Source organism: Prionailurus viverrinus, chromosome E2, assembly GCF_022837055.1.
Source record: "Prionailurus viverrinus isolate Anna chromosome E2, UM_Priviv_1.0, whole genome shotgun sequence".
NCBI lineage: Eukaryota > Metazoa > Chordata > Mammalia > Carnivora > Felidae > Prionailurus > Prionailurus viverrinus.
The window spans coordinates 8,520,868-8,534,115 of record NC_062575.1 but is presented as its reverse complement, the minus strand read 5'-3'; the positions used below and the strand labels follow the sequence as shown (position 1 = coordinate 8,534,115).

Sequence of the window (13,248 nt, the reverse complement as noted above, 5' to 3'; positions counted from 1 at the left end):
TGCTATACCTTATAAATAAGGAGCTAACCTCACATGGTTCATGTGATCCAACAGTGAGTCTGCATGCTACTTCTGAATCCTTAACAAGACCTAGAAGTATCTGAAGCGAAGAGAAGTTGTGTCATGCATCACATGACTCCACATGGTGCCTGAGGTAGAATCTGAACCTAGCTCTATTTGATCCCGGATGGCATGCACTTCCTGCCGCCCTGGGGCTGTTGCTTTGAGGCAGAATGCACAGCTAAGGCTCTGGGAGGAGGAGAAGGGGGAGAGAAACTCCACCATCAAACGGAATATGGCCAAGTGTAGACACCATTGTAAAGACAGAATCGTAAGACTTCAAAAAAAAAAAAAAAATCATCAAGCACAGATCTATTCCTCTAGGAATTGGCCAACAATGTCTGCATTTTCTCTTCATTATCAGTAAATGCTTGGTACCCTCCAAGTGGCTATGAGAGCAGCTCACACACCTCTCTTTGGAAGTGAATGTGAACAAGTGTGGCTGCGTAGGTGGCACCCTGGGACACCGACTGTGTCATGAGGCTAGAACCCATCAGGTCCCCTGTCTCCTCGAGACACCTCCTTTGTCAGCTGTCCTGGCAAAGCCCAGGGCTCTGTGTTCAACAATCGGTGGAAATTCCAAGGACCAGCGTCCCCACCGTCACCCAACAGGCACGGCCCTCAGTGCTCAAGGAGTGCGTGCACGTGTTTTCCTCTGCACACGGGGCTGAACCTGCAGACCCCAACCCTCCTCCAGTCACAGATCATTTTTAAAGCCCTTAATCCAGGAGGTGTTAAGTTACAACCCCCAAGTCACCATCTGGCTGGGGGATTTTCCATGTGGGAGGGGTCTCCTGGCACTTCTCGAATTACACAGCTTGGATGTCTTCTCTGATGACAGTCTCCCAGGGACCCTCTCTGCCTCCCAGTGGCCCCTTCCTGCCCTCCCTCACTCTTCAACCAGGTTTCCATTGCTTTTATGGGAAAGGGGAGAAGGTGAATGTCAGGCAATCAACAGTTAGGGGACACACCTGCTCCTCTCTTCCAGGCACCTTCTGCCTCCAGCTCACATAAGCCTCATGATAACCTGTAGTAGGAGCTACCGTGTCCATTGTACAGATCAGGAAATCAAGACTGTGTCATACACTGAAACCAAATGAGAGATTTCAATCTCAAGATTGTGTGACTTCAAATCACGCTCTTTCCACTATGGCCTATGCATCTCTAACATTCTGGTCTTTGATTTCGGCAGTTGCTTCTCAGCAAAATCTCCCCACGTTTCTTACGAATTGACACGGTCCTGGAGGAGGAATTGTTGATTCATACACACAATGGCACTTCACACCCACCTGGCGCCCTCCCAAGCCTTGGGCAAGATGGCAGTCATCCTATGACAGAGCACCCCTCCTCCCCTCCATCCTGAACCTCCCACAGTGGCTCTTGTCCCTGCTGTCCACTCTGTCACTGGGTGCCGGCCCTAGGCCAGCCACTCCAACTTGGTGCCCTGATTGGGCTCATCCCCTCCCGGATGCCGACTTCCCCACTTGGCTCCATGCCTGAAGGACACTCATTCACACCACAGCTTAGGAAGGCTCCCGGTCCATCTCTGGTCTGGTGCCACCACATCTGCATTTCCAGGAAAGGACCTGGAGAATGGAGAGGTACACGTCTCCCTGGACACCTCAGAACTCAAGGGCTTCTGAGGGCTTCTGATGGGGCTGCTCTATGGAACCCTTGAGGGAAGGTGCGCCGGGTCTCACGCAGCTCCTATTTAATCCTCACGGCCACCCCAGGAAAGGCAGTGCGAGCCCCACGTGTAGATGGGGACACAGGGGCCAGCAAGGACCAGCAAAGGAGGAGGACATGCCAGGGTGTCAGAGCCAGGGAGCTTCTCTGGGGGCAACACTCCATTTGGCTACCAGCAGAAACAAGTCCTCATGTGATAAACCAGAAGGACTTGACCCGTCCTGCTCATATGGGCCCGAGCCTACATATACTCGCACCAGAACACATCTGCACTGAGCTCCCTGACTGGCGTCCCCAGCCTCTGCCCACGGCAGTTGCCAGAATAAGTACTAATATGGCTACTATCGATTAAGCAGCAATGGTGCGCCAACAGTGGTCCTGAAGATATGGGAGGGGGGTATTACGTAGGTATCTATCTATCTAATCTCATATTTTATTTTTTTAAGTTTATCTATTTATTTTGAGAGAGAGAAAGACCACAGGCGGAGCAAAGAGAGAGGGAGATAGAATCCCAAGCAGGCTCCACGCTGCCAGCACAGAGCCCAACGCGGGGCTCGAACTCATGAACCACGAGATCATGACCTGAGCTGAAACCAAGAGTCTGTCGCTTAACCGACTGAGCCACCCAGGTGCCCCCACCCAACCTCATATTTTAAATAAATCTAATACATACATAATCTCATGCATATACGTAAAGCTCATTTCATCACTACAGAGTGGTTATGTACCAACAAATTTTCAGAACATTTTATATTTAGGTAAAATCTCATTTATGTATGTATATAAGCTCATTTATATCTTCCATATATTTGTGTAAATCTTATATATGTAAAACATCACATATATGTAAATCACATTAAATCATTTGTGACTATCTGCCAGCTGTTCTAAAAATTATATATAATGATATTTGCATATAATTTCATTTATATAAATCTTATATATATAAAATCTTGCTTATATGTAAGAATCTCATTTAACCATTAGCGACTATATGTTATCAAGTACTTTAAATACGATGTATATAATTTCATTTATACATATACAAATCTCGTTATGCAAATCTGATATAATCATTAAAAAGGATATATGCCAACAACTGTTTTAAGTATTATATATACAATCCAATTTTATTTGTCATTTATATATTTTAATACATCTTATATATATAAAATCTCATATATAATACAAATATGTGTGTAAATGTCATTTAATCATTAAAAAAAAAAATCCCTGTGAGGCAGACACAGGTGTGATCCCCAAAGACAGAGCAAGGTCAAACACCTGTGCATGTGACACCAGGTCTTGGCAGAGCTCCTGGTACCCCCCACTCAGACCTGCTCTCCCAAAGCCCAGAGCTCTACCTGTCTCAGTTAGGGGCAATTCCAGCTTTCAGCTGCTCATGTCCCCAGTCCCAGGTTCGCCCTTGACTCCTCTCTCTCCCTGACTCCACAACCAGATCTTGGTCTGCCTTCAAAACAAGCTCAGGACCTCACTCCTTCTCAGCACCTCAACCGCCCCAACTCTGATTCAAGCCTTCATCACAGGCAGATGGACAATTGCAAGTCTCCTTCCGGCTTCCTTGCCCTCACCCCACTTTTGCCTATCGTCATAGGGCGAATCTGTTACATCACAAGTCAGTCCAGGCCACTCCTTTCCAGATCCTCCTGGGGCTCCCATCCTCACTTACAGGATAAGTTGAGTCTTTACCACGACCCACAAGGCCCTACAGCAAGTGCCTCCCATACTCAGCAACATGTAGAACTCAACACTTAGAAGATCCTGAGTAGTTTCTAGGGGCAACACATCTAACATTTATTAAGAAGGGTTTTATAAGAATTTCTTTGAAAACTCCACCCACCATGGCACGCACACACCTGGATAGCAAATGAGAAGGCCTCCCTTTTTGTCTGAAATCAAAGGGGAATGGGGCTTCAGAATGGGGTGCTTTTATATGCACCCCCTAAAACTTAGAGGATGCAGTGGATTGACATCCGACACATGCCTGAGAAATTCTGTGACAAGAGACCTAGGCTGACCAGCTACTCCACCAGTGAGGCAGTCGCTGATGTTCAGGAGTTAGCATCTGCTTGCATAGAAAATGCCTGAGGTTTCCACAAGCCACGTGTGACCCAGGCATGGCAAAGAGCTGCCTTGGGGATTGTCTTGCCCTCAAGGGGCCAAAAGACTTCATCTGGGAACCGGCTGTAGAACCAGATTCCTGGGGGGCTGGAGAGAGACTGAAGGCTGATCATATAGGGGTCATTCAGCATTTTTATTTTAAAATTTTTTTTTCGACGTTTTTTATTTATTTTTGGGACAGAGAGAGACAGAGCATGAACGGGGGAGGGGCAGAGAGAGAGGGGGACACAGAATCAGAAACAGGCTCCAGGCTCTGAGCCATCAGCCCAGAGCCTGACACGGGGCTCGAACTCACAGACCGCGAGATCGTGACCTGGCTGAAGTCGGACGCTTAACCGACTGCGCCACCCAGGCGCCCCTATTCAGCATTTTTAAGAGACTGGCCACCATCAACTGAAGGAGGTTGTCCAGAAACCCATACAAGTTCCCTGAGAGAGTGAGTCAGGTATAAATACCTGTGAGGCCCACAGAACAAAAACCCCATCAGGCAACAGCACAGTTTGGTCCCTGTCACCTCTTCCCTGCTCTCCCCTAACACAACCAGTAAAGGCAGTGAGGCTCAGCTAAAGTGAAGTCTTAACCTTGAACAACGTCGACAACCTTGATTCTTAAACGGAACATGGCCACTTTTTAATCAGCTATTTTTTTTTAATTCAAGTATAGTTGACATATGATATTCGATTAGTTTCGGGTGTATAACATAATGATTCAACAATTCGGTACATGACACAATTCTCACCATGATAAGTGTAGTAACTGTCACCACACAAAGTTATCACAATACTATTGACCACATTCCCTATGCTGTTCTTTTCATTCCTGTGAGTTATCTCTTTTGTAACTGGAACTTTGTACCTCTTACTCTCCTTCCCCTATTTTGCCTATCCCTCCCGCCCCCATAATTATTGAATTGAGACTGTGTTTGTGACTTTAGGGAACTGTGATTTACCAGAAAGTCCCCGCAGCCTGTTCGTGTTTTCATCTAGGATCAGGGGTATCCCACGAACCAGACTTAGAGGGGACGTGGGGAAAAGAAAGAAAGTTGCTTTGGGGGGTTACACGCCATTCCTGCTTATTCACTACACTGGTGAGTTGTTTAATTGACCACATGTGAGTCCCGGCCCCTCTCTGTTCTTTGTTTCCTCAGCTATTTGGTGAAAGGGTTTTTGAGCAGGAAGGTCCCATCAGAGTTCAGCTGTGAGAGGAAGCCAATGGCACAAGGTTTGTCTTATAGACGTCACACTCGGGACATCCAAAGGCCTCGTCCAGGCTGCTGGAAAGACCAGAGGCAGTTAGAAGAAAAGGGCTTTCCAGGCGTGATCTTGACCACTCAGGACGGAGTCAGGACCTTGCAGAAAGGGCAAAGAGGCACACAGAGCAACAACAAAGACAATGATGAGGACACCAAAAACAACGGAAAGAAAAAGGGCAGATGGCCAGCAGAGGGAAGATCCCGGGCTCCAGCCAAGGCTGGCTCACCCACGTGGACCGATGGATGGCCCGAGGGAACAAGAGCGATGAGTGGTACACCATCTTCTCCACTCTGAGGGCACTCACAATCGGACGGGAAGGCGTCCTCTCCATTACTGCATCCTGGAGAGTTTGAGGATCGTGGCGAGATGACCCACTTTTCCAACGATCCTAGACCCCAAGCTCCTGTGTGACAGGGACTGAGTAATCCCTGCCTTCCGGCACCAATGTGGCACCCGAGACAGAGCAGGAGGCTCAACACTGCTGCTGGACAGACGGACAGTTAGACCTTGACCTTGGGCGGATCCCTTTCCCAGGATCCCCTGTTGGCCAAGATCCCTGGAAAAACTCCTTCTTCCTCTCCTGCAGCCCCTGGGATGTCACCGGGGCCAGGCCTTGGAGGCCTGGCGCCCCACCCCCCACGTGCATCTCATAAGAGCCACGTGGTGATGATCGAAGCAACAAGATCACGCGCATGGAAGGATTTCACATAATTCCACAGGGACAAAAATTGTCGCCAGCCACATATGGCGGCTAGGGTTGTGCAAGATCAAGCTCTATGGGGGTCATCTTTGGTGAGGAGGCAGCCCTGTGCAAGTAACCTTCCACGCATACCAGGGAAGGGATGAATGCTCCTACCAACCCCCCATGAAAGATAATCCCTCCCCCACCCCCATTCCACAGTCCTCTAGTGTCAAGTTGTTGCTGCCCAGTAGCTACCAGCCCGAATCACTGAAGCCTCACGCCGGGAACCCAGACACAACCTAGAAGTATCAGGTGTTTCAACCCCCTGGGAGCCCAGAAACTTCCCTGTTCAGAAACCACAGGTTTGTGAGTTTCAGGCACACAAGCAAATGCTGACGAAGTTTCAACCTTTTTATTCAAAGCAGCTTCTCACAATGTATAAATACTGCATATTAGCACACATGAAAAATACAACTTCTAAGGCACCCAGAAATGTGTTCATACACGTTACAGGACCATTCACAAAGAGAGTGTACAATTTGCTCTAGACAGTCAGCATTTGATAAGTCAGAAGATTATTATCCCTCAGGACTGCACCCAGTCTCGGGAAATATTTACAACGCAGTGAGAAAGGGTCAGCTGTACCTGCTTTATAATTCTATGAAGTACTCATACTTACAAATATTCAGAACTAGTTAAAGACTCTCCCATGATAACCTGGCAAAATAAAACAAGTAGCCTAATTTGCAAAGGTCTCCTTGGATTTCGGTGTGTGTGCTACACCCATGATGAAATCCAAACACTCTTAGGGTGGGCTGGATAAGTTTTTGGTAGCCTGCTTCATTATCAGAAGTTTGGTAATAAGCCTTACCACTAGAATGTCCCTTCGTCAGTGTCGATCATTTCTCAACCAGTTAATGGATCGGTGATTTCATCATGAACGAGAAATGGGGCATCCCTTGGTGTGAGAATTGAGGGAAATTCTTCTCATGCCAAACAGGACATTGGAATGGGTCAATGAAGAACAAAAGGAGGTGGAAATTTGGCAACTGTGGGATGTTGCACAGTGTAGACACATTTTTTAAAACTCACACTAGAGGTTCCCATTCAGATGGAACAGTCTACACTGGTCAGGTCATCGGGAAGAATGCCAGACCTCCACCTTCCATGATATGGATAAAGGCTGGGACTGCACAGCAGAAACACCCACCTGAGATAGCAAGTGTCAATCTGAGAAACTCATCTTCCAGAGCCTTCTCAAGGTGATAAATCCCTCTGCAGGGCCAGCCAGGCTGGCGGAAGCGAGCAGCTTCTCTGTGCCATAAAGCACGCACACCTCTGTCTGGATGTGCCCACAGTCTATGAAACTCGGGTTTTGTTGGAATAATGGAATTCTTTGGTCCTTGGTTTTATGAAAGGCAATATTTTCACAATCCTGTCAATGTGGACATCAGCAAAATGACTTCCAGCTGGGACTCATGGCATAGGGACAAATTTAATACCAGATGGAACGTTCTACACCCTCCAAACTTCCAGGAACCCCCTGAACGAGCTCCAGCGTCAGGCCAGGTGCTGGGCCAATGAGGCACGGTTAACCCAGGGAGACACCAGAGCTGAGGCTTAAGATCAGACGTCAGTTCTTCTGACTGCCTCACACACTGCAAACACTGGAAGCAAATCTCCACCCTGATGGTAGACTGTGTCAACGCTTACTAGAGCTGAGCACGATAACTTGACTTCAGCCATACAACAGCTCTGGTCTCGAGTCACCTGTAAAGCCCTCGTGAGGAGAATCAGTTGGTAGCTACGGAAGTGCAGCCAACTGAAAGGAATCGTAAGTTTTTGCAAAAATTTAAGTCCAAATCCCAGATGGTTTTGGTAGGTCTCGGACACAGTGGATGCACCACCGATGAGCTCCGCGACTTCTACTCCATTAAAACGGCCCCTGGTGAAAGGACTCAGCTGATGTGATGTTCTTCATCTAGTTTGCCTTTGCCCTGCTAAACTCAGGTTTAGTATGGCTTAACACGCACAGTTCATCGATAAGACACTCAGGGCACATGGGAATGCTGATTACGTAACTGAAATTGACTTCAGATTGTCTACACAGTAAGACTCACATGTAAACTTTGTTAACACCTCTCAAGGAGTGCTGACCTCAGCCAGGCTGGATGGTTCCAGGTCAACCACAAGGGACCCGGGGTCAGCCGCCAAGGTCAAGAGCAGGAAATGCCATTTGTTCAGAACAAATGATAGACCAGCAAGCCCTCCCTGTGACCATGTCTAAACCACGTGAATAGTACGAAGGTGGCTCCGGAAAACCTGTCCTCGGTCCATTCGTATGGTGAAAGATAAATCACCAAGGTGCCTATCTGGCCCCTGCTGCCATCAGCTCAACCAAACTCTTCGGATTAGCCATGACTTACAGACTGCACTGAGTCCATCAACATGGCTTACGTTGCTTGGAAGAAACAACCCGTATTACCCTTATTTTTATTTTTATTTTTTTTGCAACAAGCTTAAGGCTCTGTTCACAGACTCCATCAACTGCCACACAGTGAGACTTTATGGGGAGGTCCTAAACTACATATGTAGTTGCAAAGGTTGGCAAATTTACTGATCCTAATGGTAAGGCTTATCCACAAATTCAATACATTTTCAAATGATGCTTCAAACTCAACTACTTTGAGAAAAAGAAGATTAAACCTGCTCTCTGACAACACGAGAGCAGTAGATTCTAATGAGAAAACGAAATGAAACCATTGGCAACAAACCAGTATGCTATTTTTTGAAAGAACAAGTGGTATTAATGGAAAAGATTGCCTAAAACGCATATCCTAACTTATCACAGAAATATAAAAGTTTATATTCTGAAAATAGATACTGTATTAAAGTCTGTAAGCATTTCAACCAAAATTTGCAGAAATAACTGAGCAACACTTATCTACAACAAAAATATACATGCAAGACAACCCCCAAATGGTTTCCCTTAAATATCTACAAAGGCAAAGTGTAGATTTTTAAAGATTATACAAAACCATTTACAGAGAATAAAATAAAATACTTAAGAAATCTCATTTAGAGTCTTAAATACTGTGTATATTAGTGAGAGTGTCTAAACTAATATGTACAACAGATCTAAGTGTCTGAATCCAGAAACACAGAAGAGAAGCAATTCTGCATTTTAAATATTCACGTAGGAAGGTTTGAAGACGTGTCTCTTTGTTTCTCTTAAAAAATTGTTTTCCACAGAAACTAGATTGGAAAATTGCATGAATGTGACTCAATTTCAAATTAAAAAAAGTTTACAAAATTTTCTAAACCAACAATTAATGGGAAACGCCATTCAGCATTCAGTCAAGGCTATTTTTAAACGTGGATATTTGGAGCTACAGTTGTACTGATCAGGGCCCATTCTGATTACTACTTTCCCATCCTCATACTGAACTTCATATGGAAAAAAAAACCTATTGTCATGCTTCAGAGAGAACACTTCCTAGTTTAGTCTACAGTGAACAAGAATAACATTTTAAATCAATTCTCTGCTGCCTTCTCAAAGCTACCCAATTTCATTCTTAGAGGGTAGTTCTTGACAGTTTTTGCCCACAGACATTATTTGAACGCAGGAAGGGGAATGTTGGGCACAAGGGCACCAGAGTGTGGTTTCTGAATGGCGGGGAGCTCTGACCAACTTGGCAAAGTTCCGCACAAAGTCCTCTTGGAACCGGAACTAAGTCCGGCAGTTCCACCACAAGACGCTGGGTGCTGACCACCAGGGGTTGGATCAGAGAAGGGAGGGGAGTTCTAACGCATGGCTGACAGGATGGCAAGGAGTGGGTTGCCTAGAAGGTTCCTTGACTGAAGCAGTACTCTCAACTAACTTCCCACCCGTATCTGTTCTTCCAACCCCAAAGGTCATTCTGGGTTAGGTCTGCCAAGAGCAGGCACAATTCCTCAGAGACCTGCCCTGGCTCTGGAAAGGGACAGACAGGGTGGTGTGGAGGTAAAACAGGGTTCAGAGAGGGGAGAAAGGGTGCTATGGGTGGAGACAGGGCTCTGTGACCGAAGATAAGAAGTGACAGCCCGAGCACCGCTCCCCCTTCCCCCACTCCATCTCGAGAAAGCTGTTAGGATAAACCCTGACACATCCACAGCTCTGGCATTTTCCATCCCAGGTCAAATTGCTAAAAATTACCTCGATTTCATCTTCACAGTATCAAAACAACCATCCAGAAAGTGGAGAATTCAGCCATGCGGTCTACCCCACAGCAAACAGATTTAACCTACTTCTGCCCAATTGGTGGAACATCCTCCTCGAACAGACTGTATAGAAACAACCAAAACACAGACCGTCTTTTAAGACACCTCCTGTGGTACCCAGAACCGACAAACTGACGGCCAGGAAATCTACCTGAGTAACAGTTTCATATTCTTACCTTATCAGAGATCCTTCAAATGTTCAGAAGTTTGGATCTGTGATATGTCCAAAGCTACAGGATTTCAGGTCCTTTCAGCAGAGAAGAGAGGTGGACATTGACCCAAAGGAACTTCCAAACATCCTCTGCCAACCCTAACAAGAATCCAGACACTGCTTCTACAGACAGAAACCCATCTGCCCCCAGAAAGTACACAGAAAGCACGGGGGTCTTTCTTCAGAGGATTTAGCAGTGGTGAAGAGATTATCCGCACAACAGACGGGAACGATGTCTGTCCAGGGGCTTAGGGAAAGCATATATTTGGTTTCCCAGAGGAAGAGACAGACCCAAGTGGAGATGGGACAGCAGGTATCTGGGCAAAAGCGGCTGTTTCCCTAGAGTAATCCCTTACGGCCTAGGTCTGTGGTTCCTGCAGGATCCCACGGGGACCAAGCAGAGACAGGAGAAGAAGGGAGGGGAAGGCAAGAAGCTTCCTCTTCCCTGACCCTCCTGAGGTCATGGGCAACTCAAAAGGAGAGAGGCTGTCTATAGAGGGAACCACGACCATTGTAAGGATCGCGTCCAGATGAATTCCACACGCACCGTCTACGAGACCACGTCTCTAGTCATAGTGTAGAAGCTCAACCTGTTCTTAAAACACAAAGCTCGGGGCCGTGAATCCCCTCCCATTGTATCTGCTCACCTTTAAAAGAGAAAGGGCCAGAAGGAGACCGGAAACCATCTGTTTCGCCCCCCGATCAGCTCATCAGAGCCGATCAGCTCATCAGAGCCGATCAGCTCTTCCTGACGTCACAAATTAGGGACCGGGTCTGTCTCAGTAGCATTCAGGCCGGAGGCCCCTTTATCTCCTTCAAGGCAGCAGAGTGAAGAAAAAAACCCTCCCATAATTTCTCCCAACAACAAGTATGCAATTATTACAGCTGAGAACCATTTTACAGGACGAGGATCTGCAAAGCTATTCCTTCTACCCACAGGGATCCTTTCACTTACATCTCTCTGAATTTTAATTCTGCGTGGCTCATTGCTAGAATGCACCAAACGGCATGAACCTCGTGTGGGATTTGGTCCAGGGCAGTATGAAAATAATATCTGTGTCGACAACAGATATCATAATACATAAACAAAAATAAATAAATTAAATAAGGTTGATTAAAGAAAAACAATTTTTCCTAGTAGTTCATGTGTTTGTAAAACTAGCTTTACATATAATACACATAAAGTATCAGAATTTCCACTTACATTGTTTTAAAAATATATATTTAACAAAACATTCCTAAACGTACAACGTCTGGGTTTGCAAATCGCTCAACTGGGTTTTAAGACCAAGCCCTAAAAGTCACACAGATTTGCATCAGAGAGAACAGTGAGGCTGGCTCTACACAACCGTTTTCGCTCATCGGTCTGGAAATTCCCTAAGATGGACCGTCCCCTGTCACCGGATCTGCACTTTACCGGAGAGAGCCATACAGCCAAGTCTCCAAAGCAGAGGCACTGTGTAGACGCAGCCTGAGTCAGAAGGAAGGGGGAGACCGGTCTTCCCCTTCCTGGACCAGGGTGGTGCATTTCGGCGAGTGGGGACCGACTGGCAGAGGCCTGGGAAGATATAGCCCTCGATAGCTCTCTAGCCAGTGGAAGGGCGGGTGGGGGGAGGGCCCGGGGGAGGCCAAGTATGCTGAGTTTCCCATCTGTTATACAAAATCAAACCAATGCAGAACAACCAAAGGACAGGAGGAAATGGACACGAGAGAGACACCTTGACGGACCCCTCAGCCAGCACACTCTGTGCTCCGATCTCCGAGGCACGGCGCAAAGCTGGAAGTCAGGTGCCCTCGAGCGTGGGGGCGAGTGGCCGGGGGCTCCTCAGACTTCGTAAATTTTGTCCTGCAGGTAGCTGAACAGGGAATCCAGGCCCTTGGAAGAACTCCAGAGCTGCTTGAGCATGAGGCATTCTTTCTCGTTCACGTCTTCGAGCACAGATTTCAGGAAGCTCCGAACGAGGCATTTCGACTCCTCCAACACCTGAAGGGAAACGCATGAGCCTCGTTAGCCGGCCCCGGGAACTCTGCTCCAGGAGAACGTACTTGGCCTATGAAGCACCAGCTAACCTTCCGATGCCCAAAGCCAGAAGAGACTGCCTCCTGTAGTCCGGAACTTCCCAGGCCTGTGACCCCAGCGATGCCAGGGATGGATTCCAGGCATGCCAAGATGTTGAGCCCTCGGCCCCTGGGATGGCCGGGGTGGGGGTGGGGGCCCATGTTACCCCCGACCGCAAGAGCTTTGTCCTTTCCCCGAGGGTCTGACACAAACTCAGTATCATTCTGTACGGGCAGCATGGAAAAGATTGGGAGACACCCGACTTCACCTCCCCGTGCTTCTCTGTCACCTGTGAAACAGCAACAATGACACCTGGCTTAAGGATGGCTGGAACCACAGAGTAAGATAACGAACGGACACGGACGGCTGTCAAAGTATCCATCGGCCCAATATCAGTGGCGATCGTGGCAATAATCGCTAACAATTGGCAGTAACTGCAGCGAAGGGTGAGAACAGCGATGACAGAGAGTAATAATGCCACAGTACTACAGTAGCAACAATAATGGTAATTAATGTTAGTAATGTGGCGGTGAGAAGGGCAACGGTGGTGACGATGCCATGGTGTTAGGACAGTGACGTCCGAGGACAGCAACGCGAGCAGTGACGTCGGTACGAGTGGTAATAATGGTAATGATCCTCGTCAGAGTGATGAGTGACAACGACCCGACAACGACAACGACCAGATCAGAGTAATAACAGCAAGGCCACCACAATCACTACTGACCAACAGGCTGCATGAGAAGTACTCTCCCTGCTTTCTCTCATTTCTTCCTCAGGATAACTCCATAAACAGGTAGTATTTTGGTCACCACATGACGCATAAAGGAAGTCCAGGTGCCCGGGGCTCTGTGACGGACGTGGCCTGCAGTCACCTGGCTGCCCCGGACGGACCGCT

General features: G+C 47.4%; 1 protein-coding gene across 3 annotated transcripts in view; it reads right to left on the bottom strand.

The window, feature by feature from the left end:
* Nucleotides 1-2,522: 2,522 nt before the first annotated feature.
* Nucleotides 2,523-13,248, bottom strand: part of CDYL2 (chromodomain Y like 2) — a 173,196-nt gene continuing 162,470 nt past the window's right edge. For 2 of the 3 annotated variants that reach the window (XM_047836617.1, XM_047836618.1), the window contains exon 7: nucleotides 6,222-12,278. In XM_047836617.1, coding sequence (XP_047692573.1) covers nucleotides 12,120-12,278 — 159 coding nt within the window. In that variant the 3' untranslated portion in view covers nucleotides 6,222-12,119. Of the gene's footprint in view, nucleotides 2,534-6,221; nucleotides 12,279-13,248 lie in introns of those variants that run through there. The other variant, XR_007147490.1, reaches the window with a different exon arrangement.